Here is a 27,326-nt window from a genome sequence, read left to right on the forward strand (position 1 = left end):
TGTTTTTTATGTCCGGAGAGACACATTCTTTGAATTTAGAAAACCAACAAAATGGTTACGGTGCTATTCATCACATGTACAGTCGGACATTCGTTTTGGTAGTGATGATTTTAGAAGTTAGTTGCATTCACTTCATATTAAGCGTGTTGTGCAGGCGTGTGTGCGTGTTTGTGCAGGACGAAGAACATTAAATTATTGAAACATACCTTGATAAATAAACGTGAAAATATGCATAACAAGTTGATAATTTTCTACCAGTTTTATCAAAACCTAATTTTTGGTACATGGACCTGCCCTATCAGGAGAGGTTTAGTAAACGAAAGTTTGTGTGATTTTCTACAAGTTTTTTATTTTTTTATTACTATAAAAGGAGTCTCATATGACTCTGCCTTACCCACGTGTGAATACTTACGCGTACTTCACCTCGTGCTCCAGATGTGACAATGGCGTCGTCAATCACCTCCTTTGTCGTTAAAAGTCGTATAAAACAACTTCTTGATGCCTTATCCGTTTTACTTGAAATTTGCAAGAAAAAATGTCATGCAGTCCATCACTGTGATGAACCAAAAAAAGACTTTCTACACGGTATTTTACTGGCTCTAGAGAATAAGATTACGTGATGACCCGTATGTCGAAAAATAATTCAATTAACTGCTAAAACATCTCGCTGTAACACAGAAGGAACTGAAACAATATTGATATCCAATATTAAGTCTCAGAATCAAATTATCGATAGGAAGCAAAAGTTGTCCCAGTGCTTCTTAATTTTTTTCATTGGAACGCGCACGCGGCTTTCAAAGCAAGAGCCATACAGTTCGACGTTGGGTATGAAGCGTAAAGCCCGTTTTCCACTCAGCGCACAAACCGTGCGCCAGACTAAACAAATCTAGTCATGTGATTCAAAAACCTGAGGTTCACGGCTCAAATGAGCGCCCTGCCTAGAACCAAAAAAAGGAGCGCTTAATTTGAAACTAAGATCTTGGAGGCGCTCATTCGAAAATGACATGAAAACCAAAAAATCTTTGGCTTGCAATTATTGGTAGACTTTTTAAGTATAGTAATTTGTAAATAAATATGTTCTGTTAAAAGTTGCAAGTTGAGAATTTCATATTTGCTTTCTTTCTTCCCCATTCGGTTACTTTTTGTTCCTTTTGCTCAAATTTACTGGACTGCTAACTAATTCTTGCTTCTTTCAATCAGCGCCCCCTCAGATGACCCCCCCCCCCACTTAGAGAATCTCGAAAGGGCGCTCATTCAAATTACTATTTCGTGTCAGAGTTGCCTGTTAACAGAAGCGGTTTCAATGTATGCCAACCCTGTCGCATGACAGGGTAGTAAAAAATGTTACGAAAATCTCCCGGAATATACATGTCGCGCCGAATACGCAACTCTTGCTACGCATCATGACATACTAAATAGAATTGGATGAATCCACCCCTGGTTATAAACAAAATAAAGATGATAAAAAACCCGGGTATAGTTATATGATCATTGAAAGCGAAAGTGAAATTTATGGTGCGACCCCGTTTTTAGGTATTGGAGCGACACGAACAGGCAAGCGAGGAAATACGGATTGTATGACGTGGCACTCTCTCATGCTGAATGCATAACTGTTAAAAATCGATCTTATGTAATAACTCTTTTCTCATCAACTTCTGTATAAGTATAATATGTAGGATTTTGTCCTAGGTAAAGGAGGGTGTTTATTCTTTTATTCCAAACTCCTCCCTACCGCTTTTTATTTTATTTTTCATTGAGGGGATGGGTTGTCCTATATGCCAAACTTGTGCCCATATATGGCCGTCCGAAAAAAACACTACCATATATGGTAGAAAGAAAACATGCCGAACACATTTGTGTATAAGCGTTGGAATTTTTGAGAACTCACATTTCCAATCGAAAGAGGAAATTAGGTTGGTCGTGTGCAGCCAGATAAACTAACTTGAGTCACAGAATGTCCAACAACGCAGCAAGCAAAAAATCGAAGCGGGCATCTACTACCGACATGAGTAATCCGAAAACAAGCCCAGCAACTACAACTACTGGAAAATCACCCACTGTGTCAGCTACCCAGCCGAATCCAGGGGCAGAGCGTTCTTCAATTTCAACAACTGCTGTGGCAAATGGTGGTAAGTAAGTGGTTCACAAAGAACACCAAAGAAATTAAAACTTAAATGTACACGTAGTTTTTTTTTTCACTGGTATCTTTGGATAAAAAACACAAGGGAAAGATTTGCTGGGTTCTCTTCTCACATAAATTCTGGGAAAACTTATTTTATTGACCAAGAAAGATCTAACTTTTGCGCACAAAAAATAATCAGTTTTCAAAAAAAAAAAAGGAAACTAATAGTTCGGCTTTTTTGTCTGAAAAGGACTATTAAAGATCTATTTTTAAAAATTTGACACAGGTTTCTTCAAAACGATTATACACTTCTCATTCTGCTTTGTGAAGTTTCAAGTCACAATGAGGCGGCAGTAATGGAAAAATAGATTTTTTTATTATATGGCTCCCACTATGAATTTGGCATCATCAGCTAACGTCAGCATTTTCCATTTGTCATGATACAAATCTGGTCCAAGTTTGAAGTAAACATCACGAACTCTTAATCAAATGCTATGTAAGTTTGAAAAAAAAGTAGCCTTTTGCCTACATTTTTACCTTATTTGACAGTATCGACAAATTGTACTTCAAGTTAAAAAGCCTAAAAATTTCTTCGGTTTTTTACTGAGGAAAATTTGAGGCAAGGTCATTCATGGCCTTATGCAAAACTGTTACTATAATTTTTTCCTGCTTAAATCTATGTTGAGCACAGGTGAGGTCTCGGTAGATAGGAAAATTTTTTTCCATATAAACACGAGGAAAATGTCATATTGAAAAACAAAACATGGAATCACAGTCCCGATATTTACTTGCGCACGCATCTAAGTGATTACGTAATGCCCGATGCGCGCGCAGAAATGGAGGTAAAAATGTAAACAAACATCCATTTCTGCGCGCAGGAAAAACACGGCACTATGATTGAGTGTCCTTTGTATCGACTCTTTTGAGTAAAAAAAGCGCTTTATAATTTTCTGCGAATACTTTCTCTCTAAAAAGATGGTTATGTTCTGCCCAATCTTGGAACGCGCCCCGTCTTAAGACTGGCCAGGCCAATCTTCCGACAGTGACAAATGGGTGGCCACTCTTAAGACTGGACTGCCCAATCTATGGACGTATATGCCCAATCTTAGAACAATTGTGGAAGGCAAACAGAACAATAAAATTTTTAGAATTTACCTGTTTTTACCTGAATTTACATGTTTAAAAAATTGAAACTACTCAATCATATTAATTAGCTGGCTACAGCTCGCTAGCTGGCTTAACATCTCATCCAATGAAATTAGCAGCTAGCTAACTAATAATATGGTTGAATACGATTTTTCTGATTCTTCATAAATATAAACATTTTATTTTTAAAATTTAGCCACTACTACAAGCTGTATATAAATGTTAAATCGTAGCTAGGTAGCTAGGTAGCTGGTAGAGCACGTGTTATACACACGTGCTCTACCAGCTACCTAGCTACCTAGCTACGATTTTCACTCTACTGTGTCCAAAAACTGGCCAGGTCAATTCAAAAGTATCCATGATATGATGTATATGATGTTTTAATGCGCCTGAGAATGTTTGTTGGGACTTACAAAAAACAGAGCTCGTGTGGTACATCCCTTTACATCCCTTCTTTAAAATCTAAAAGGCGCCAAAGATGGGCCTAACATAGTCTTTTGCCCAATCTTGCGAGGCCCTGCCCAGTCTTAAGACTGGCCGACCAGTCTTGAGACTGGGCAATTTTATGTCTACAGATTGGGCAGCGTCCTAAGATTGGGCAGAACAGTTACAATGATATTTTAGGCGAGACCAAGTTGATAAGTCATTGTACTAGCCAAGTATACTTAGCACTCTTATTTCGAAAAAACGAGCGCGGAAATGAAATGTTGTGGAAGGTTGAGCTGGGTAGCTATGTCGGCTATCATTGTACGGGCGCGACCGACTCATTTTTTGTCAAATAAAAAATAAAATTCACTATAGAAACAGAAAACCCGAAACATTGATGTATAATATTCACCAGATACTTTATACTAATATACAACGAAAATATATTTCATCGCGGTCTGTAATGACGAAGATAGAACATTTCTGATTTGCTTTTTACCTTCTTTATTTATTTATTTATTTATATTTTACCAATCACAGTGTGTATGATAAAATTCATTACAGCACCAGGGAAAAGTAACAGGTGTCTTTTTATGGTATTTTTTTTATATTTTTTGTGTCCACCTGTTGTTTACTAATAGTGAAAATCGACAAGCAAAAAGAAAAGAGCAACATGCGTAATTAATTTTGTAAAATTTGAAATACATGCCAACACGGAATTTTCTCCTCAACTTTTTGAACTTCTTTTTTTTTTTGTTTTTTTTTTTCAAATATTTTTTTTAATTCCCTTCATTATCATTTTTGATGCATATTTTATTTTATTTTTTTTGTTTCTTAATGAGATTGATCAGCCCTATATTTGCATAATATTTTATTTTACTTTTGCAATTTTTACACTTTTTAAGTAAGGAGTACTCTGGGCACGAGGTTGTGAAATACTTCGTGAAAAATATACTTGAGATGATATCTTACTAAATTGTATATATCATTTTGATATAATGAGATAAAAATAGATTAGGAAAAGAGAAGAATTAAAAGATCTCCACAAATAACATTACAGAGCATCCAGCAGAAAGTATTTTTAACTTGATATTTACTAATAAAAAGATGTGTTAGCAGGTCAAATGATCACACAAAGTACACATGTTGTTATCTTGTGTCACATATTGCGATTCATTTTATTACGCTCACTGTGATTATGGAGATTAAATCTAAAAGTTAAAAACAGTTGTAATAGATTGATTTTTAATATTTTTTGACCGTGAAAATCACGACCATATTATAAGTAACAAAACTTTATAAAGATACATATAACTGGAACTTTACAGTGCACTTTCAGGCATACAGTTTTCAAAAAAATTCGCAATATTTTATTTTTTTTCCCAATCGACCGACTCAGTTTGAAAACTAATTTTGTCCGTACGACTAATTTCAAGCATATGTTTCATGTGATTCTCGATGCAAACGTTTTTTTGGGGGGTCAGGAAATTTATACTAAATTGTAGTCTTAAGGCTAAAATACACGGTAAGTTTAAACAGACCGTTTAGTTGTACGAAAAAACTTATAAGTTTCGTTGCAGGTAATATACCTGTCTACACGTTAAGATAAAATGTATAAGTTTTTTTCCATTGCGTGTTTTGTTATAACAGCAGCAGGGTAAATGTTGGGAGAAAAAAAGCGGTTATGATTAGAAATTGAAAAAATATGCTTAAATCTTTAATTTAAACAATAGCTCATTAATCATTCTGTTAATTTCAATAGAAAAAACTTAGCAAAAGTTGAACATGTCCAACTTTTAAAAAAACTTATAAAACCGAAAAAAGTTGTACAGTTTTTTTATCTTCCGTTTAAACGGTCCGTTTAGGGAATTCAGTGTCTTTTTTCTCGAAGACAGACCGACAACACTCATTACAACAAAGTATTCTGTTGAGCCAATCCTAATGAAAACTCTTCAAATTATCAACGCAAGGTTTGTCTAAAGTTGTGGCATCTGATGAAATATTCGCTCCTTGTAATGATGACGTAGCCAACGTTGATTTTCAAATTGCAGATTCCCCAAATTGCAGATTCCCCCCCCCCCCCCCCCCCGATGAGTATTGAGTCCAAATCTCGAAAGTTGGCGTATCCCAGGTGTCGAAAAACATCATAGGATAACCATTCAACCTTGTTCATATGTGAGCATACAAATTGTTTTGGAATAGTTGAAGATTTTTACACCAAAGTTGCAATGCCGATTCCAGGTGACCAGAATCAAGTTGTGTATGATATGCTGTCGAAAGTTGGGCTCAAAATACTATTTGATCGCAAGTTCCACTGTGTTGGGTTCAAGTAATGCATTGAATAGACAAGCATAAGCAAAACTTTATACTTTTAAATTTTGTTTACTTTATTCGATTTTTTGAGATGTAGTTTATCACTCTTGTGATTTTCAATATAGCAATGTGTTCTTTAAAACAGGAGTTATTTTACTCCTGTTTTAAAGAACACATATACATATTTATACACATAGTATATCTTTACTATATTGATTTGCATCTCATGTTGTGTTTAAAATAAAAAAAGTGTTCCACTTGATTAGTGAGTATATAATCATTTTTCCCGGCTATCTCCACCATTTTGAAGCACACGCGCCAGAATTTCGGGGCAATACTTTTCAGACACCTGAACTTTTGACCTTTGAAGGCGTGTTGTCTTATTCAGCTTCGGTTTTGAGCGCCAACATCGAAAATCTTGCGATAAGCTTCCGATTCATGTCCTGATTTGTCTTTCTGAACAAGAGAACGACATATGGCACTGCGCCAAAAACGAGACAAAATTTGTTCCCGAAGTTTATCCTGTAAACCACTGTACTACAAATCAGAGCCTCCATAGACATTTCTCTGCGTTCTTATGGCCTATCAACTTTCATAGCGTAGGGTGATGCGGCCGGGCTCGACGTCCCACTTAAGTCGACTTCTATGAGAATTATGTACTTTATTGGCTGTTGAGAAGTAAGTTTTTTTTTGTGCGCTACGCTGATATTGTTAGACAACATGTTGCTTTGAATGTAATGCTCAACAAAAGAAAGCGAATATTTTCTCAGAAGTTTTTGGTTCAAGGGACCGGTAGCCTATTTCATTGACCCGGACTTACTGTGTTCCTCCGGGTCTATTAACTTTCGTAGATTTTTACGTACGAGATCTGTCAAATCTCAAAACTACGGAGCATGCGCAGATTAGAAAGCCTCCGAGTGAATAATGCGGCGTTTGTTGTCGTTCTCAGTTCCTTATGTTAAGCCCGGCCGGTACCACGCTTTACTACGAAAGTTGATAGATTGAAAACGCAGAGAAATGGTCTATAGATAGGCTAGGGACCGGGGAAATTTGTCTTATTTAGCGAAAGTCCTACTTATCCATACTTATCCAAAATATTTGCACACAGATGGTTATAGACGCAAGTCTTCTTGTTTGGCGAAGTCTCAATGTCAGAAGATTATTTCTCAACTTTAATTGTAGATCCAAAAAACACAAGTCATTACAACCAATTTTCATGGGAAATTTTAAATCTTCATTCAACGAATTTAAAAACGTAAAAAATTCATTTAATCTTTTTGTTGAGCCACACCAGTGTGATAAACAATCATCACGATAACGACCATAGTATAACATTTCAGGATAAATAGATCTCATGGATTCAAAAAATGCATCGTAACAATATATATCCCACAACATTACTTGTACAGTGATATATATCCAACTGTATATATCCCACTATTCTATCCCAGAATTTATGCTAATACTTATGTGTATGTAAAACTTTAAAATAGTTGTATCCAATTTTTTTGGCGAAAGAAAAAATGTGATAACCTATACCATAGTCATAAGAAAAAAAGATAGTCTGGAGGCCGGCGATGGCCCATTGTTTAGCCTTTAGCTAATTATTTAGCTGGCGCCCAGACCTCCGAAAGTACACAAGAACTTCAAAATGGCTGATTATTAGTGGGCTACTCCCATCGGTTGAAGTTCTTGTGTAATATTTTGAGTATATTTATAACATGCCTGGCGCAAATTGCTCAATTTATGGTTGTTCTGTTTCTCGAAGAAATAAAGAGTTCACTATATTCAAGATTCCATCTCCTAACAATGATTTTAATAAGAAATGGAGAAGTGAACTTTTGAATATAATTACGAAAGATCGTGTTGTTGATGACTTGCTAAAGAAGAGAATTGATGCTAGCCAAGTTTATATATGTGAAAAACACTTCAGAGAAGACCAGTTCTGGATATGTAAGTAGCGAGTATCCTTATCTGTAATCATTATTGTTAGCTTTCAAATGTTTCTTCTGGAGTGACAAGAAGCTGCCTTCCTGTCTTTCTAGCTCTAGCTAGCTAGAACTGAAACAAAGGGTACATGTCTAAAAAACTCAAGGATATTTTTTTTGTAATTCTATATGTTATCTGGCATGATGCTTCTTCCCTAAAGCTTGAGGTTGAATTAACTTGTATATATATAATTAATTGCTAATTTATTCTTTTCCAAATAGATCCAACACGAAAATCATTAAAGGAAGGTGCAATACCAACTATCAATCTTCCCCCAAAAAGTATTAAAACACCAAAGACTGCAGCACGCATAACCTTGGCCATTGAAAAACGTGAAGAATGTTTAGTGCTTCAGCAATTGTCACCTTTACCACCACCACGTATGTATAAAAGTTTTGCAGATTTCCAACAACGCATTCAAAAACTACAACTTGATGAATGGAATATCAGCACATCAAACACCCTCGCTGTAATCACTTTACCTTCTCCTGATCACATTCTACCAAAATATGAAATCTTTGTTGACCAGTCGTTGTCATTTAGTCTACGCGTTTTTGGTTGGATGTTACCGGATAACCATAAACTGTATATTGATTACAAAAGATCATTTTTAAATGTCACACTTTCTAATTTTGTTTGTGATGTTATGAAGTTTAATTTTTGTACTGGTATTCAAGCTCCTGATCTTGATGTGAAACTTAGCCATGTTATTCCAAGAAAATTTGATTACCATCAATTTCAAAAAAAGGAATTCAAACCTGTTGTTAGTCAAGACGAATATTTTCGTTCTTCCATGTGTGAACTTCTGTTAAGTAATGATGGACAGAAAATATGCATTTCTTGTAATAAACATAATGTGAAGTGCTTGTATGAACGTAATCGTAAAAAGGCAAAGCTGAACGAGCTTGCAAAGCTGACTGCTCCGATAAAATTTACTTCGCCTGAACGTACAAAACTTACCATACAAGGTCAGCGTTTAAGATGTAAGCAGTTGGAACAGGAAATTATTAATATGAAAACATCAATAACTTCAGACAGCAAAAATGTGACTCCTGAACTTTCCAATGATTTCAAATCCATATTTTCATGCTCTGACCAAGGCAAAATCCCCCCTTTATGAAATTATTTTGGGAGGAGCAGCAAAAGTACCTAAAAGAATCAAATGCAAGCAGTGTTCGGTATCATCCAATGATTATAAAATTTTGTTTGGCTCTTGCTGCTAAATCATCATCTTCATATTCAGACCTTCGGTACAACAGCAAAACCGGTGCTGGCATTTTATTACTTCCAAGTTTACGAACATTAAGAGACTACAAAAATTACATTCGTCCAAAACGTGGATTTAACAATGAAGTGATTTCAGAGTTAAAACAAAAGACAGAGCTATTTTCTTCTCCTGAAAGATTTGTTACTATTCTCTTCGATGAAATGAAGGTGCAAGAAGCTCTTGTATGGGATAAACACACTGGCGAGTTGATTGGTTTTGTAGACTTGGGTGACATTTCAGTAAATTATGCAACTCTAAAAAATGTTAAAGAATTGGCTACCCATGTCCTTGTATTTTTGGTTTAAAGTGTTGTCAATCCTCTTTCATACAGCATAGCCACCTTTGCCACTACAGGTGCAACATCTTTTCAGATATTTCCATTATTTTGGAAAGCTGTTAATATTTTGGAAAATATTGATTTAAAGGTTATTGCTGCAACTGCTGATGGTGCTTCACCAAACCGCAAATTTTTCAAAATGCACAAAGCTTTGGATGGAAACCCAGGAAAGAATGTTGTTTATAGAACTGAAAACCTTTACAGTCAAGATAAACGGTATATCTTTTTTTTGCTGATGTCCCTCATCTTATCAAAACTGCTCGTAATTGCCTCTCCAACTCAGGTGCTGGTCGTGGTACCAGGTATATGTGGAATAATGGTTTATTTATTTTATGGAGTCATATATCTCAACTGTATTATGAGGATTTGGACAGTGGTTTAAAAATGCTAACTTGTCTTACATCTGATCACATTAACCTAACACCGTATTCTGTTATGAGAGTTCGTCTTGCAGCACAAGTCCTAAGTGAAACAGTTGGTTCGATTCTAAACGAATTTGGACCACCAGAAGCTGCTGGTACTGCCCAGTTTTGTGACATGATGGATAAGTTTTTTGATTGCTTGAATGTCAGAAACACTGTTGAACATACATTGAAGCGAAAACCTTTTTTAAAGCCATATGAGTCGATAGATGATGAGAGATTTGAGTGGTTGGATAATTTTCTATCGTATTTTATACAGTGGAAAGAATCCATAGATCAACGTGCAGGAAACTTTTCTAACCATGCTAAAAGTAACATGTTTGTTTCATGGCAGACACATGAAGGATTGCAAATAACAGTCCATTCCTTCAAAGAAGTTTCTAAGTTTCTTCTTCAGCATGGTGTTCCATATATTCTTTTCTTATGACTATGCCTCTACAAAGATGGGCAACTTGTTTATTTTTCGTCTTAGTTCTCAATTCAACAAATTGTTGAATATCCCTTTATTTTGTCAAAATTTGACAGAAAACCAAAGTTTTTTACCCAGAAAAGTCTATATATATTTTAAAAAGCTACATGATTCGAAGCAAAACGGATTGTTTTTTACCCTCCTGTGCCACCCACACATGGGTATATCACGTGTCTTTGTAGTGCATTTGGCGCGCCGTAATGACAATTTGTCCGGCGTCCGGATAAATCGTGTTATTATAATGGCAGATTGGTTGCAGAGTAAAACAACCCGGAAATGTCGATTTTAAGAAGTTTTGCTGGGTATTATATAAAGGCAATAAGTACGCATCCATGGAAAACCACTGCTCTAGCAACAGGTAAGTAGTAAAATATTAAGGATGTTTAATGAGTTGGTAAATGCCTAGCTAAATGGATATCAGTCAATCCGTCTTTTATTCCTTCAAATATATTCCTAAAGGTAGCTAGCCAGTACATTCCATCGCACATGACCTTTATATATGTATTAAAAATCTGTATGTTAGTATTAGTATATAAATATAAAGCATATAATAGTTTTCACTATTCTGTACTTCATATTTTATCAAGTATATATATAGCTAGCTAGCTATGCTGTCTGTACACAGCTGTTTCGCTACGGTCAAACCGCGGACAAAATTAAAATGGCTTCCACAATTTTTTTTGAAATTTTGTATTTGTATCATTTTTTAAGTCATATATTGAAACTTTTTTTGTATTGTTTTAATTTTACTGAAATAAAAAGGTATTAAAACGATCTACTTTTCTACTTTTTACACATATAAATATGTTATACATGTGTGTTATGGATTTCGAGTTATTTCGTCGAACAAAATACACAAAATTAAAAAAAACATTATTTTTGGCGAAAGTATACCATCTTTCCAACCTCGTGGCAACGCCGCGCTACTAGCTACGGACTTGACAGTTGGTATGGGGGGCCTGGAAACAAGGTTCTATCACCCCAGTACCGTGCACCGTTCGTCTCACAAACTATAAACTACTTAAATTTTAAGTTAAAGTCTTCTTCAGGCGCTAAAAAAGAGAAGAAAAAGTTCCCAAAGTGGTGCACGGGAATTTGGTTAGTGTGATCCCTTTTCTGTCTAATTAAATAAGTATCTAAACTTCTAAGAGAGTCATAGCGATGCCATTTAATGTTTTGTTAGGTATGGTTTTTCTCAAAAAAATTATGGCGGCGTGGTGTTTACCTTGGACTTGATTGCTCGACTCAGGAATCCTGGTTCAAAACCGGAATTTTTTGAAAATGCTGGAATAAGCGAGACAAGTGTCTTTGCAATTTTTTAGCTAGCTAAAGTTTGGCAGAACACGAGGTAAGGGACAAAACAGTAAACTACTTTATTTTGCAGTGATTTTATTATTATTTTTGTGCTATTAGCGCACCCTTAAGTTTAAGAAATTGTTTTACAGCTTGTAAAACTTTAAGCGTGGCTAATTGTTATCTTTTTTAATCTTGCTTCTCCTGTTTTATATTTTTCTGTAAAGAGTAGCTATTTTTTGGTCCTACAGTTTTGCATTTTGTAGCTAAGTAACTTAATACTTCTTTTTTATATTTAGTTAAGAATTTGGTGGGCTTTCTCAAGATGAAATTGTTGAATTCAAAGATGTTTTTAGCTACCTAGCTAGCTAATCTTGGCTTTATCACAAGATTGGGTGCTATTTTACACAATTTATAAAGAAACACAAAATGATTGCTTTGTATATATTTAATGTATATAATAAATAAACTATTTATGCACAACTTGAGATATTTTCTAGCATGATAAACTGGAATGTTAAAACTGTCGACTCTGAATGACGTTTTATTTAATGTATGATGTCACATATTTGGCCCGAAAACCCTTAGGACCAAAAGTGACCCTTTGGACAATTTCGGACAGATAAACATTACATCTACATCATCTTTAATGGCCTCAGAATCCAAAGTAATGTTTTTTATTCAGTTAATAAACAAATTTAAAGCATCCATTCAGGCTCTAAAGGCAGTTTTTCACATAATTTCTCACATTAGGCCCATACATACATTAAATAAAACGTCATTCAGAGTCGACAGTTTCAACATTCCAGTTTATCATGCTAGTAGAAAATATCTCAAGTTGTGCATAAATAGTTTATTTATTATATACATTAAATATATACAAAGCAATCATTTTGTGTTTCTTTATAAATTGTATAAAATAGCACCCAATTTTGTGATAAAGCCAAGATTAGCTAGCTAGCTAGCCATAAACATCTTTGATTTCAACATTTTCATCTTGAGAAAGCCCACTAAAGTCTTAACTAAATATAAAAAAGAAGTATTAAGTGACTTAGCTACAAAACACAATGCAAAATGCAAAACTGTAGGACCAAAAAATAGCTACTCTTTACAGAAAAACACAAAACAGAAGAAAAAAGATTAAAAAAGATAACAATTAGCCACATTTGAAGTTTTACAAGCTATAGAACAATTTCTTAAAATCAATGGTGATCTTATAGCAAAAAAATAATATTAAAATCCCTGCAAAATAAAGTAGTTTACTGTTTCGTCCCTTACCTCATGCTCTGCCAAACTTTAGCTAGCTTCAAAATTGATAAGACACCGTTGTCTCGCTTATTCCAACATTTTTTAAAAAAAACGGTTTCGGACTAGGATTCCCGGGTCGAGCAATCAAGTCAAATGTGAACACCGGGTTGCTGTAATTTTGCTGGGAAAAACCATATCTACCAAAACATTAAACGCCATCACTGTGACTTGCTTAGAAGTTTAGATAATTATTTAATTAGACAGAAAAGGGATCACACTACATCAAATCGCCGTGCACCACTTTGGCAACTTTTCCCCTTCTTTTTTAGCGCCTAAAAAAGACTTTAACTTAAAATTTAAGTAGCTTATAGTTTGCGAGACGAACGGTGCACGGTACCAGTCAATAGAACCATGTTTCCAGCCCCCTGATACCAATTTTCAAGTACGTAGCTAGTATCGCGGCGTTGGCACAAGGTTGGAAAGATGGTATACTTTCGCCAAAAATAATGTTTTTTTTAGTTTTTTGTGTTTTGTTCGACGAAATAACTTGAAATTTATAACACACATGTATAACATATTTATATATTTAAAAAGCAGAAAAGTAGATTGTTTTAATACTTTTCAATTCAGTAAAATTAAAACAATACAAAAAAAGTTTCAATAACTTAAAAATACAAAATTTCCAAAAAAATTGTGGAAGCCATAAATAATAATTAATAATAATAAATATTTGAAGTGGCTAGCCCAGAAAATCACAAAAACCTATAGTTAGTGGATTGTTTCAAATGGGGGCCACTAGAACAAAAAAGAAACAAAAAATGATAAACCTTAGACTGCCTCAGCTCAATCAAACATAGTAACATTTATAATCTGTGAAAATTAAAAAGAAAAAGAATAAAAAACAAAAATTAAAAAGTTAAAAAGTGATCTCCATTAGAATTTGCCAAATACATTAGAGATGGAAGTCTTAAACGAAAGCAGACTTCCATCACAGGTCACTTGGTCTGGAAGATTATTCCACACTTTTGCAGCTCTAAATGGGAAGGCTTTTTTGCCAAATTCTGTGTTGACCAAGGGAAGTGTGAACCTGTTTTTTGAAGCTCCTCTTGTTTGATGATTGTGACAGTTTTTTGTCAAAAGGAATTTTGAGCGCATGTAATCAGGAGCAATGTGATTCATGGCTTTGAAAACTAATATGGCATCGTTTTTGATGAGTAAATTATTCATTGAATATTCCTTCTCTTTCCCAAGAAAGGTACGGACACATTTTAATCGTTTTTCTAGTTTTCCCAATCTACCTTGGGTGGCACAAGCCCATGCAGAGGAGCAGTAGTTGAAATATGGCATGACAAGTGCATTAATTAAAAGGTTTTTTGTGTGAGGTGTTAAACAGGATGCAATGATTCTAATTTTAGAATATTTAATTAGTATTTTTCTATTTATGTCATTAATGTGCTTTTCCCATTGCATTTTTTGATCAAATGTTATCCCAAGATATTTAACTTTTTCGCTCCTCTTCAAAGGAATACCCATATAGTTAATAGTTTTGTTCTCAACTTTTTTTAACTGGCTGTGGTTGCCGAAAAAGATTGTTTCAGTTTTGTCTGTATTAATAGTCATTTTGTTATTATTCAGCCAGAGGTCGACTTGCGAAAGTTCTAAGTCGACCTGGGAGACAAGGGTATCCAAGTTTTTATTAGACGAAATAATTATTGTATCATCTGCATATAGATGGTGGTAGTTTGAATTGATGACAGATTTTAAGTCATCAATATACAAAAGAAAGAGCAGGAGCCCCAACACAGATCCCCGCGGCACCCCAAAAGCGTCTTCATGAAGAAGATCTGATCCTGTGTCGTTTACAAGAGTCAGCTGCATTCGGCCCGTTAAGTAGGACTCGAACCAGTCAAAGGCAGCATCTCTGATGCCAAAACACCATAGTTTTTTTAACAAAATTTTATGATCAACAGTGTCAAAAGCTTTTTTAAGGTCAATGAGCACAGCACAAACAAAGTTATGTTGGTCGAGCTCAGTAAGAATAAAATCAGAGACATCGACTACTGCAGTTTCTGTGGAAAAGAGTTTTCGAAATCCGGAGTGTCTGTCATTCAGGAAGTTGTGCTCAGAAATAAAATGAGACATTTGCTCATGCACTAACTTTTCAAAAATTTTCATAGGAATTGGCAAAATGGAGATAGGCCGATAATTAGTAGGATCTGTTTTATTGCCACTTTTAAAAATAGGAGAGACCCTTTTAGTCTTCCAACATTTAGGTACATAATTAGTAAATAAAGATTTGTTGAAAAGACTTATAAATAAATACTTAAAACTGACGAACCTGCTTTTAGCAGTCGTGAACCAATTCCGTCCAAGCCTGTAGCTTTATTAAGTTTTAGTGAAATAATTATTTTTTCGACACTTTTGGTCTCAATACGAGCCCACCGAAAATCGTGTCTGCTGGATTAACATTAGTAGTGTCAGAAGAAAATTTAGAGGCTAGTTTGGCACCAACACTGACAAAAAATGAATTGAATGTGTTGGAAATTTCTTTTGGGTGAGAAGTTTCTGTACCATCGTTTTGGACTACTCGTTTTATCGAGGTAGTATTGCCTGACTTATCAGGAACCAGTTTTTTTAGGGTTTTCCGTTTTGGCAAAACGTCATTATAGTACTCGTTTTTAAGTCGATTTTTGAGACCTATTACCTGGTTCCTTTTTTGTTTGAAAGCTTCCTGGTCTATGATGGATTTTGTTTTTGATGCTTTCTGTTTCAAGAAGTCTCTTTCTTTGATGGCTATTATTAATTCATCAGTGACCCATGCCTCAGCACGGCCAGAAAATCTATGTGTTTTGAAAGGGGCATGTTTGTCAGCCACTGTTTTAACAGTTTTATTCAGTTTCTCACATGCTTCATCAAGGTCATCATAATTATTAAAATATGACCAGTCTAAATTCCTGAGGCCCTTCAGAAAAGCCTCTTCACTGAAGTTCTTGTAGCTACGAACCTTGCATGTTTTAGGTTCAAATTTTGGCCTTTTGAATTTTCTGATCACATAAACTAAATTGTGATCACTGATGCCTAAATCCATGACACCAGTTTTAGAAATACAAGAACTGTTAGAAAGTATCAAGTCTATAAGAGTGCTACTATTTTCAGTAACACGAGTTGGCTCCGTAATATGTTGTTTTAGGAAAAGAGTGGAGCATAATTCCTTTATTTTGGAGGAAAGAGCATATTTTGAAAGCATGTTACAGTTAAAATCTCCCAAGATAAAAACTTCTTTTTCTTTTGGGAGCTTGTTAAAACACTGTTTAAAATGAGTACACAGGTTTTCGGTACTCTGCAAATCACTACCTCCAGGTGGCCTGTAAACCCCACACACGTAAATAGGTTTAGTTTTTTTCAGGCACACTTTCACCCATAGTGATTCAACATTTTCGAATTAAAGGTGTTTCAAAAGGTGGCTATCCAAGTTTTCATTAACAAAAATTAGAACACCCCCACCTCGTCTATTCCGATCATTCCTATAACAAAAATAGCCATCAATTTTAATGTCATTGTCAGTGATGGTGTCATCAATTTTGGTTTCACAGATGGAGAATACATCAAGTTTTGTTTGATGTAGCAGAAGTTTAACATAGTCTAGTTTGGATGACAGACCATTAATGTTGAGATGGGCCATTTTTAAGCCCTTCCCATTTCTGATTGCCTCAAAATCAAAGTTTTCATCAATAGTAATATTGATGTTGTCCGGAATTTCGTCACCAAATGACTCCTCATTAGCAAAGGGCAAATTACGAGAAAGACAGGGACTGCAAACGAAAAACAGTTTATCTTCAGGAGTCTTCATAAATTGTTGATATTTTTTGTTATTACTTGTGGGGCAAACAGATATTTAAATTAAATTAAATTACGGAGAGTCGAACGGCCGCTAATAATAATATTTAATAAACCTTATCATCATCATCATCATTCTCGGCTTAACGTCTGTTTTCCATGCTAGCATGGGTTGGACAGGGTATATTAATGACCCTCTTCCAATCTGATCTAGACTGTGTTAGATCTAAACTCAACTCCCTCTGTATCAACCTGTTCTGAACTCCATCGACAGCGCTTCTAAGACTAGAATAAACAACAGAGGACTAAGTACAGAACCCTGATGTACACCAACATTTACACTAAATTCATCACTAAGTGAATCGTTAATCCTGACACGACTTCTAGCATTGCTGTACATAGACTGTACCATCGTAACAGCCACTCATCCACACCTAATTTTCTCATAGCCCACCAAATAACTTTACGTGGCACTCTATCAAAAGCTTTCTCTAAGTCTACAAAGGCAAAATAGAGATTCTTTCTCTTTCCTAAATACTTTTCCTGAAGCTGTCTGAGTAAAAATATTGCATCTGTAGTGCCACGCCCTGGAACAAAACCAAATTGCATCTTATCTATGTCAATTCTTTCTCTAATTAACTTATCAATCACTCTTTCAATAACTTTCATTACTTGATCAACCAACTTCAAACCTCTATAGTTACCCCTTTCTAATGCATCACCCTTGCCCTTAAAACAATTCACTATTACACTTGACTGCCACTCACTCGGAATAGCACCATCCTTTATAATCTGGTTAGCAAGACTTGTAATAAGCTTAACTCCAATATATCCAGATGCTTTTACCATCTCTGCAACAATACCTGATACTCCTGCAGCCTTGCCAATCTTCAATTTCCTAATAGCCTCCACTACCCATTCTGTCTTGATCTGCATAGCTGGCCCTTCTACAACATCATCATCAGACATATTATCCTTGTCCCAATCAAACTCAGTGTTAAGCAACCTCTGATAATGGTTCTTCCAAGCTACCCTTTTCTCCTCCTTTGTGCTAGCCAAAACACCTTCATCATTACGTATACACTTCTCACCTACAACATCTTGATTAGTCTTCTTCATTTGCTTTGCTATCTTGAATACCTCATTGCGCTGGTCTTCCCTTCTTAACACATCTGCAAATCTGTTTCTCTCTGCTTCTGATTTTGCCTTATACACTGCTGTACGAGCGCGACGCTTAGCTTCTAAGTAAATATTTTTACTACCACCTGACTTCCACTCTTTCCAAAGTTTCCTCTTTTCCTTTATACACTGGTCAACCTCATTATTCCACCACCAGGTCTGTCTATGTGTAGCTGGTCCTTTCGTCCACCCACAGGTATCATCAGAAGATTCTAGAAGACAATTCTTCAAAGTAGTCCAAGTACTTTCAACATTGTCACTATCACATTGACCATTGTGGGCTAACTGCTGAACTTTTGCACTAAATTGTCTTGCTACAATCTCTTCCTTCAGCTTCCAGACTTTTTGACGGGGCCTGTACTTTCCCTTGGCTTCTTTAACACTCTTTAAGATAATATCACAAACCAGCAACCTATGCTGGGAAACACACTCTTCCCCCGATATAACTTTCACGTCCTTCACCACTTTCTTGTCTGACTTTCTAACCAGGAAGTAATCTATCTGTGTCTTACAACCACCTGACTCATATGTTATCAGCCTACTCTGTCTCTTACTGAATGATGTGTTGCAAACCACCATGTCTGTTGCCATTCCAAACTCAAGCAATCTCTCCCCTTCCTTATTTCTGCTCCCAAATCCATAGCCTCCATGCACACCTCTATAACCTTCAGATAACTTTCCAACATGACCATTAAAGTCGCCGCCCACCATGACAAGTTCAGTGTCTCCAAACTTTGATGTGACTGCTATTAACTCATCATAAAACTTATCTTTATCTTCCTCACTGAGTCCACACTGTGGAGCATAAACTGACAGAAAAGTGACAATCCTATTACCTATCAAAAACTTTATCACTATAATACGACTATTAACACGCATAACATCTATTTCTTTTTCTACCCACTTCTCTGCAACGAATATGCCAACTCCTCCATATCCATCACTATTACCAATCCAAAAAAGCTTATACCTTGCCCTCCTACCTTCCACAAATCTCACTGAAGCTCCTCTCCACCTGACTTCCTGAACACAACACATACCAACAGATCTACGTTCTAACATTTCAACTACTTCACCTGCTCTACCTCTCAGAGTACCAACGTTTACACTAGCCATCCTCAACCTTTTTTTATAAAATCAATTAAAATATTAGAAAAAATAAAAATAAATCAAAACAACCTTTTACTGTTAAAATCTCTCACCTGGTATTTTGTTACCACATTTGTACCGTTTATAACGCTAACGCAGGTGTCTTCGCATTTCCTTTTAATCGAGAAGTAATTTCCGTTTTATACCTCGCACAAACTTTACACCAAACATAGTTCATCAATATCTTTTTCCTCTGTCTTCCAACCATGAATATCTGATTTACCCCTACTTTCAAAAGTTTTTAATTCAACTTTATTTCCTTTCGTTCTTTTTTCAGACATTTTAAAAAAATATTTATAGCGCTGATATAATCTCCACATTAACCCAAACTGAACAAACAAAATAAAATATCGACGATCCCATCATTAACTTAATGTTGTCATTGGTTTGCAAAATTTGAAAGGAAAAAGAAAAATTCTTCAAAAGATAGCGGCCACACACGAGGTCGTTAGCGACCTATATCTGTTCTGCATAATACCCCTTGGTCGGCAAAAAGAAAGAATGAAAGCAAATGGTAGCAATTAAATTCACATTATCAACATTTGGTAAAGACTGCTCACGTGCGATCTATTGTGAGTTCAGTAAAAGAATGATCGTTTAGAGTTTAGTAAAAGAATGATCGTTTATTTTTAAGGTTTTTTTAATAAATTTTCTTTGTTATAAATACAATAATTTTTAATTACAGCAACTTTTTGCGCATGCGATGAATCGCACGGCTAAACAAATCTGCACGTGTGTGGGGGCGTGCGCGTGCGATCGCACGCCTCTCACGAAATGGCCTGGTGAAGATTCTTCTTCGTGCCTTTTTATGTAAATACTTTTAGTAGAAGTAGTATATATATATTTTATTTTATTTATACGCGGCTTGAAAGCCTTTTTGGTTGTTTTCATGTATGAATTTTTAAATGTACAGACTATTGTTAAAGTAAATACATTCTTACTTACTTACTTAAAATAAAATGTTAGCTGGCTAATAGTCTGATCAATATCCGAAAATGGATATTTCAATTATATTCAAATGTGGATATATGTGATGCTCTCTAGGAAAATTGACCGCTTCTATTTTTAATTCATATTTTTAAAACAATAGAATTGCGTGTTTCGTATTTTCAAAAATACGAATTGCGTATTTAAAAATACGCGTATTTTTTTAAAAAAAACGTATTTCGTATTTTCAAAAAATAAGAAATGCATATTAAAAAATATGCGTATTTTTAAATATATACGAATTTCGTATTTTTAAAAATAAGAAATTCGTATTAAAAATACGCTGTAGATTTAAAATCCAAAGACATAAAGAAAGTAATGTCTGGTTAGGGTTTGTTTCATTTTTGATACGAATTGAAAGTTGCTGTATTTCACTCATGTCCAGAAAACATCCCTGCGAAGCTTTAAAGTTGCCGTTTTCCATTCTAAAATGACGAGAAAAAGTCAATGCGAATCCTCAAATTTGGCGATTTCTTTCTAAAATGACGAGAAAACGTCCCTGCGAAGCTACAAAGTTGCAGTATTTCTTTCTAAAATGACAAGAAAACGTCCCTGCAAAGCTTCAAAGTTGTCTTATTTCTTTTTATAACGACGAGAAAACGTCCCTGCGAAGCTTCAAAGTTGCCGTATTTCTTTCTAAAATGACGAGTAAACGTCCCTGCGAAGCCTCAAAGTTGCCATATTTCTTTCTAAAATGATGAGAAAACGTCCATGCGAACCTTTAAAATTGCCATATTTCTCTCTAAAATGATGAGAAAAAGTCCATGCGAAGCTCTAAAGTTGCTGTATTTCATTCCAAAATGAAGAAAAAACATTCCTGCGAAGCTTCAAAGTTGCCATATTTCATTCTAAAATGACGAAAAAACATTCCTGCGTAGCTTCAAAATTGCTGTATTTCATTCTAAAATGACGAGAAAACGTCCCTGTGAAATCATTGAGCCAATTAAAAACCTATTAAAAACAAACTTGTAAAATTGAGCAATTGTTCTACAATTTATTCAACCACTCACTTGATACACATAACATTTCTAAAAATACTAAATTCTATTTTTAAAATTAGAATTTTGTATGTTCTATATTTAAAAATAGAATTTCGTATTTTTTATTTTTAAAAAATACGAAATTCGTATTTCGTATTTTTCAAAAATACGAAATACGAATTTCGTATTTTTAAAAATAGAATTTCGTATTTTTTTAAAAAAACGAAAATACGTATTTCGTATTTTTAAAAATACGCGTATTTTGAAATACGAAATCCGTATTTTTTAATACAAAATTTTCGTATTTAGTATTTTTAAATACGGAAAGAGAAGTGGTCGATTTTTCTAGAGAGCATCACATATGTCCAGATTTCGTGAAAAAAGCATTTTACTTTACAAAGTCATTTTACTTTCAGTTGATTATGTGTAGGACTTCATTACAGCTATATTTATCGAATAACTGATATAAAAAACGGTTTTTTCAGAACTTCACTTTAGAGTATATGACTATTAGTCTACCGTTATGTTTATGTTTGGTATTGGGTACCTTAACCATGCTGTTATGTGCCAATATGCAAATGCGCTATAATGGCATGGTAGCTGTACTGTAAAGTATCTACGGATTTTGTTAATACACAAGAAGACAGACATTTATGTTATAATATAAATATACGCGTTCTTATTTCGTTTACTAACCCTCCCTCATAACCAAAAATTTAAGTCTAACATCCACTACCACCTCGACATTAAAAGAATAAATTATACATCAGGGTAATAAATGTTTAAAAAATGTTGTTTCGGGTTGATTCAGGTTTCTTCGGCCGAAGTTTTTTTTAAAACGCCGGAAGTCGTTCGACAGCCCCCTCTTGATATTTTCCGATGCTTCTTTTCCAGTTTTCCAGAAAAGCGGTGATAGAAATGCTTTTTTAGATGGCATTTTAAAAGTTTAAAAACGAAAAGTTGCGAGTTGAAAGGAGGTGATAAATATCTTGTACATGTAAAGTTACATTTAAGCGACACTGTGTGAGTCTAGAAAATCTTCCAGTTCTGAATTGGTGAGTTGCAAGTTGCCGATTTTGAGTTAATTTCAGTATTGAGTTATTTTTCCAGAACATTTTGATAAATTGCAGACCAGATAATTTACTACATCGAGCAAATATTAAAAAAGAAATACAGAAATTTTGATTAGAAGTCCTTAATTATTTTATAATAATTCTGCATATCACTGTTTTTTGATACTGTTACTGTTTTTTCATTATTTTTTCCAACTTCTTATCCTTCTTATTTGTGCATATGCACACATACAACCACCAAATAAAGTTTGGTGCACTTATACCAACATTCTATAACAATATTAATATAAAGTTGCTTTTAACAAATATGTTTATACACATCTTTTCACAGCGCTCACTCAACAAAATTTTGAAAAATAAACATGTAACACAAACCAGGATTCTCGAAATATTAATGCAAAAAGTTGTTGTATATATATTTAGTAGAAGGATTATGTATTCATTGCTGGAACGAGAGCTAAAGTTTAAAATTATGTCTGTTGTTAACACTGGACTGAGCGCTTAGTACACACATGCATATAGGCGTAATACCCCACTCTATTTCACCGACTCCTGATTTAGTTAAAAGAACTACTACGTAGACATAAATCTCTTTTGCCTGGCTCCTTTGTTGTTGGTAACGAGGTTTTACACAAGAAATCCAGCCATGCAGTTCTTAACTAATGTGGAGGTGAACGCTGGCGGAGCACGGATGAATCAAGTCTGCTAAACTGCACTTACAGGCGGAACAGACATTTTATCATGGAATTAGTTGTAGATAATTTTTTCATTTTACAAAACCATTTGAAACCATAGCAGATCCGAATTTAATGGATTTTCTTTATGCCGCAAGTGTTATTCAAACAATTTTAAAAACGAAACCAACGTGCGGTAAAAAAAAATTTTGTTAAAATGTAGCTGAACTTTTTGAATAAATTTAGAAGTTTTATTAAGCCACTTGGATAAAGATTTTTTGTAATTCGAAAAAGAATCATATTTTTGCCTATTTGCTAGTGATGACCTGAAAAATAAACAATAAATTTATAAAAATGACAGTATAGTCATGGATACTATTTCGGACATGTAGAAAAAGAAGTTAAGATTGATAAAGTCGCTATACGTAGACGCTCGATCATCGTGTTTTGGGTTCACAATTCAAAACGTCCCCTACTTTTCTACCGCAAAATGAATGCGCAACAAAGATTAGCTCTAAAAGTCGATTTTTTACTTCTCAAACATAGTGAAAAGGTTTGTTACATCATGTTTGTGTAACGAGCGTGGTGCCACAAACCACGATAAAATCGTGATCCTTAAGTATAACAAACATTCAAACATCCTATCGTGGCCACCACGCTAATAATAATATCTCCACGAAGGATCGTGTGTCCCACGATTGTTTTCGTGAGCTCCACGATTTTGACAGTTTTTTGCTGTCGCGAAATGAAACCGCGCCAGCAATTGTCGATTGCCGACACTAATTTCGAGGGCTGTAATAATATAACAAAAGAATAAAAGCCTTAAAAGGATAGGAATAAATAAAGATGTCTATAGCTAGCTGGCTTCAGGGTGCTGCCTCGAAATCTATGTTAGTTTTAGAAGATTTTAACATGGCTAGAAAATGTGAAAACATGAAAACAAAAAATTTAGACATTAGAAGATTTTGCCAACCAGTAACATAATGACGTCATAAATATTTTGATGTTTATGTGGGATAATTCAAATATAATCTGTCTCTTTTAATCAACTATCTTTGGCATCTATTTCATTTTGTTTTTATCTGCCATGTGCCATCACGGAAGTTTCGTAATCATTATCACACTTACCACCAGTAATAAATTTTTGCCGTTAAAAAACAAAGTAAGGATGCACATTTTAATAAGCCAATTAAATCGCAAAAATGCCGTCGCTAAAGAAAACTTGAAACATATAAAACAAAATAAGTTTTTAAGTTTGTATTATTATTATTATTTGTAAAGTCATCACAAGCAAATTTAAAAAAATCTTTTAAGTTTAACCAAGTGGCTCAAATAAAACTTCAAAATTCATTCAGAAAATTTAGCTACATTTTAACAAAATTTATACAGAAAAAAAATTGTACCGCATTTGGGTTTCGTTTTTAAAATTGTTTGAATAAAAATAACACTTGTAGCGTCAAGAAAAAATCAATTAAATGGGACCTGCTTTATACTAATTTGGGTTGCTATTGCCCGAGGTAACAAGTTTAACACTAGTGTCAGAACTGATGATCGACCATCGAGTGATTACTAAGTAGCGTCAGTGTTTGGGGTTCGCCACACTTCTGTACGCCCCCCACCTCTTAAAATAGCTGAAGTCTTGCATCAATTGCGAGATAAAGAAATTCAGAGGTCCTACTTCCGTACAGTTTTTAAATGATAGAAAAAACGTATGCGGGCCAAGTATTGAAGGCGTGTACTACGCACGCCTAACTTTACTTTATGACATGCGGTCTGTTGCACTCACCAGCAAGATTTTGGCGTGTGATGGCCCACATGCCAGAGATTTTACTCCTGTCCAAGCTAGCTCTTAGAAGTACAAATTAAACAAAAAGAGATATATTTTCTCAAATATTAATGGTATCGGGTGCTTTGGCATCAGTTGTTTTAATGTGGGAGGTAAGCTTTAAACTGACATTTCATAAAAATGAGTTAGCTTTCGGTTTAGGAAACTGTTAACAAATAGTAAAAAAAATTATTTTAAAAAATTTGTTTTTTAAATTTTGGTTTATTAATATTACTTCCTGAAGATGTCCTACTTTAAAAAATGTTTTTGACATTTAGTTTCTTTTTAACGATTTTGTTGTGAGATGAAAGGCTGGAAACACAAGGTTGGGTGGGTGGTTAGGACTTGCTGGATTTAAAAACTTGCAGTAGCAAATTTTACCTGACAACTGGGCTCAATGTACATAAATTCCTTTTCACCATCACAGGGGCGTATTTCCAATAAAAAGGCTTTAAAAAAGAAAAAAAATATTCATTTCAAAATGGGTTTCCTTCCCTCAGTTCTTACTAACTTTTTTTCCTTGGTGCATAATAAATGTTTGAATTCTTTTTTTTAATGTTTTTTTAGGTTTACTCTGTGGTACTGGAGATATAATTGCTCAGCAAGTTGTGGAGAGACATGGAATTTATAGTCACGACACCAGGAGGACTACAAAACTTTTTGCAATGGGTTTATTTTTTATTGGACCGGGCCTTAGGTCATGGTATGTTGTTCTTGACCGATTAGTCATAGGAACATCTTCATCAGTTGTCATAAAAAAAGTATTGTTAGATCAAGGAATCTGGGCTCCGACATTTATAGCTGCATTTTTTACTGTTTCTGATGTAATAGACGGTAAATCATTTGGAGATATTAGAAGAAGATTACAACATTCATATATCCCAGCATTACAAGCCAACTATATGTTATGGCCTTGGGTTCAACTAGCAAATTTCTATTTTATTCCTATACAGCATCGTGTCATTGTGGTAAATTTTGTAGCTTTATTTTGGAATACATATCTTGCGTGGGCAGTTAACAAAAATATTGACAATGTTGTCTAGATGGCTTTGTTCTTTAATCCTAATTTTGGCTACTTGTGCTACTTAAGGCGCGTCCAATTTATGTTCGGGAAAGTTTGATAGTTTTTTGGGAGCTCCCGCGTTTTTGTAATTAAGCTGTCATGTTGCCAGACCCACATTGCAGCTTTAACCGACGCGAGAAACGTCAGAGCATGTTGAAGTGAACATATAATATACAAAAGAAGAAGTTTTAGTATAGTAGCATGTTATATAAAAAAAGGTTGTACAACATAGATAAAAAAACCCTACCTTTTCCAGCCATATAGCTATAACTTCAGGTGTTTTATACATCTTCAGATTTTAGTTGCATAGCTAGCTAAAAGTTTGAAGTCAGAACCAGTTTTAGTCTAGTCTAGCTATAGCTAAATAGTATCTACTTTTGGATCAAGTGATTCCTACAATGACAGCTCAAGGTAAGAATTCAGAGTTTCCCAGTCATAAAAAACAGCAAGCTATTTTGAGCTAAGTATATATATAGCTAGGCTATTTACAGGAAGACAGGGACTGCTAGCCTGACTATGCTATTCTTAGGCTTCAAAAATAAGCCAAAAAATCACTGTTACTGTCGTATTTCCATCTTTTTTCAACTTCGATATATATAGCTAGCTAGCATAATTTGTTTTTTTCTCTGACTGACTATTGTTGGCTAGTAACACCCAGTTCGGGATAAAGGTTACAGATATGGAAACACGTTGTAAAAGGAAAACTGCTTCTAGATTCAGAAACCTGTTGTGATTTTTTCCCCATAGAACGATAGCAGATGATTTTCAAATGGGGGTATTTTTAATATTTAAAAAGCTTAATAACTGGTTATAAGGCTTACAAGTTTATAACTCAAGTTGCTTATTGGCCACTAAAACCTATTAAATTAATGCTAGCCCAATTTGGATTACCGAAGTGGCTTTTAATATTCGGAAACTATGATTTTTGTACTGAAAAAGTTTGTAAACAAGAAACTGTTTTGTTTCCATCTGTATAAACCTTTTTCCAGACTGTAGCCTTACATTGCATGGTGTGACTTGTTCTAATTTAATGTGAATTTATTTCGGTGAATTATAATCTTGGGAGATTTAAAAACTTCCGTTAATATATATGAAAAATTTCACTACAACGAATTTGCCTTGGTGCTTTTTCTAGGATATTATAACCATATCTAGGTATAAACATTTGTACGTATATGTCTGGTTATAGGAGTTTTTTTGTAAAATGGCAAAAAAGATTTGTGGACAACTTCTGGAAATAATGTTTGCGATTTTGCGATTGAAATATAAAAGCTATATATTATTCAGAACTGTGAGAATTGAATTTTGTGATAACGAAAAATAAAGATATTTTGCGACAAAAAGTCTGTGAATAATTTTATAAACTATAACAATAATTTTATAGTAAAATATAATAAACTATGTATATATATATATATACCTATAATCTATAATAACCTATAAACTATAATAATCTTTAATAACTTAACCTATAGACAGAATATATAACAGTATTATATACCTATAATCTCATCATCAAATATATAA

At 34.5% G+C, this 27,326-nt stretch overlaps 2 protein-coding genes across 2 annotated transcripts in view; one reads left to right on the top strand and one right to left on the bottom strand.

Annotated features, from left to right (window-relative positions):
* Window positions 1–19,379, bottom strand: part of LOC130647227 (uncharacterized) — a 98,419-nt gene extending 79,040 nt beyond the window's left edge. Inside the window, exon 1 of the mRNA XM_057453008.1 lies at window positions 17,562–19,379. Within this exon, the coding sequence (XP_057308991.1) occupies window positions 17,562–19,164 (1,603 nt within the window). The 5' untranslated portion in view covers window positions 19,165–19,379. The remainder of the gene's footprint in view (window positions 1–17,561) is intronic.
* Window positions 10,692–27,133, top strand: LOC130647230 (protein Mpv17-like). The gene is made up of 2 exons (XM_057453012.1): window positions 10,692–10,849; window positions 25,304–27,133. Exons 1-2 carry the CDS (start codon window positions 10,768–10,770, stop codon window positions 25,777–25,779), a joined length of 558 nt encoding a protein of 185 aa, XP_057308995.1. The 5' UTR covers window positions 10,692–10,767; the 3' UTR covers window positions 25,780–27,133.
* The last annotated feature ends 193 nt before the right edge of the window (window positions 27,134–27,326 follow it).

The sequence above is a fragment of the Hydractinia symbiolongicarpus genome, chromosome 6, assembly GCF_029227915.1.
Source record: "Hydractinia symbiolongicarpus strain clone_291-10 chromosome 6, HSymV2.1, whole genome shotgun sequence".
NCBI classification, from domain to species: Eukaryota; Metazoa; Cnidaria; class Hydrozoa; order Anthoathecata; family Hydractiniidae; genus Hydractinia; species Hydractinia symbiolongicarpus.

Bases quoted from the DNA above. Each gene is read 5' to 3' on its own strand.
- LOC130647230 (XM_057453012.1), top strand. From the start codon at position 10,768: ATGTCGATTTTAAGAAGTTTTGCTGGGTATTATATAAAGGCAATAAGT. The intron at 10,850-25,303 runs GTAAGTAGTAAA...ATGTTTTTTTAG, and splicing joins AACCACTGCTCTAGCAACAG to GTTTACTCTGTGGTACTGGA.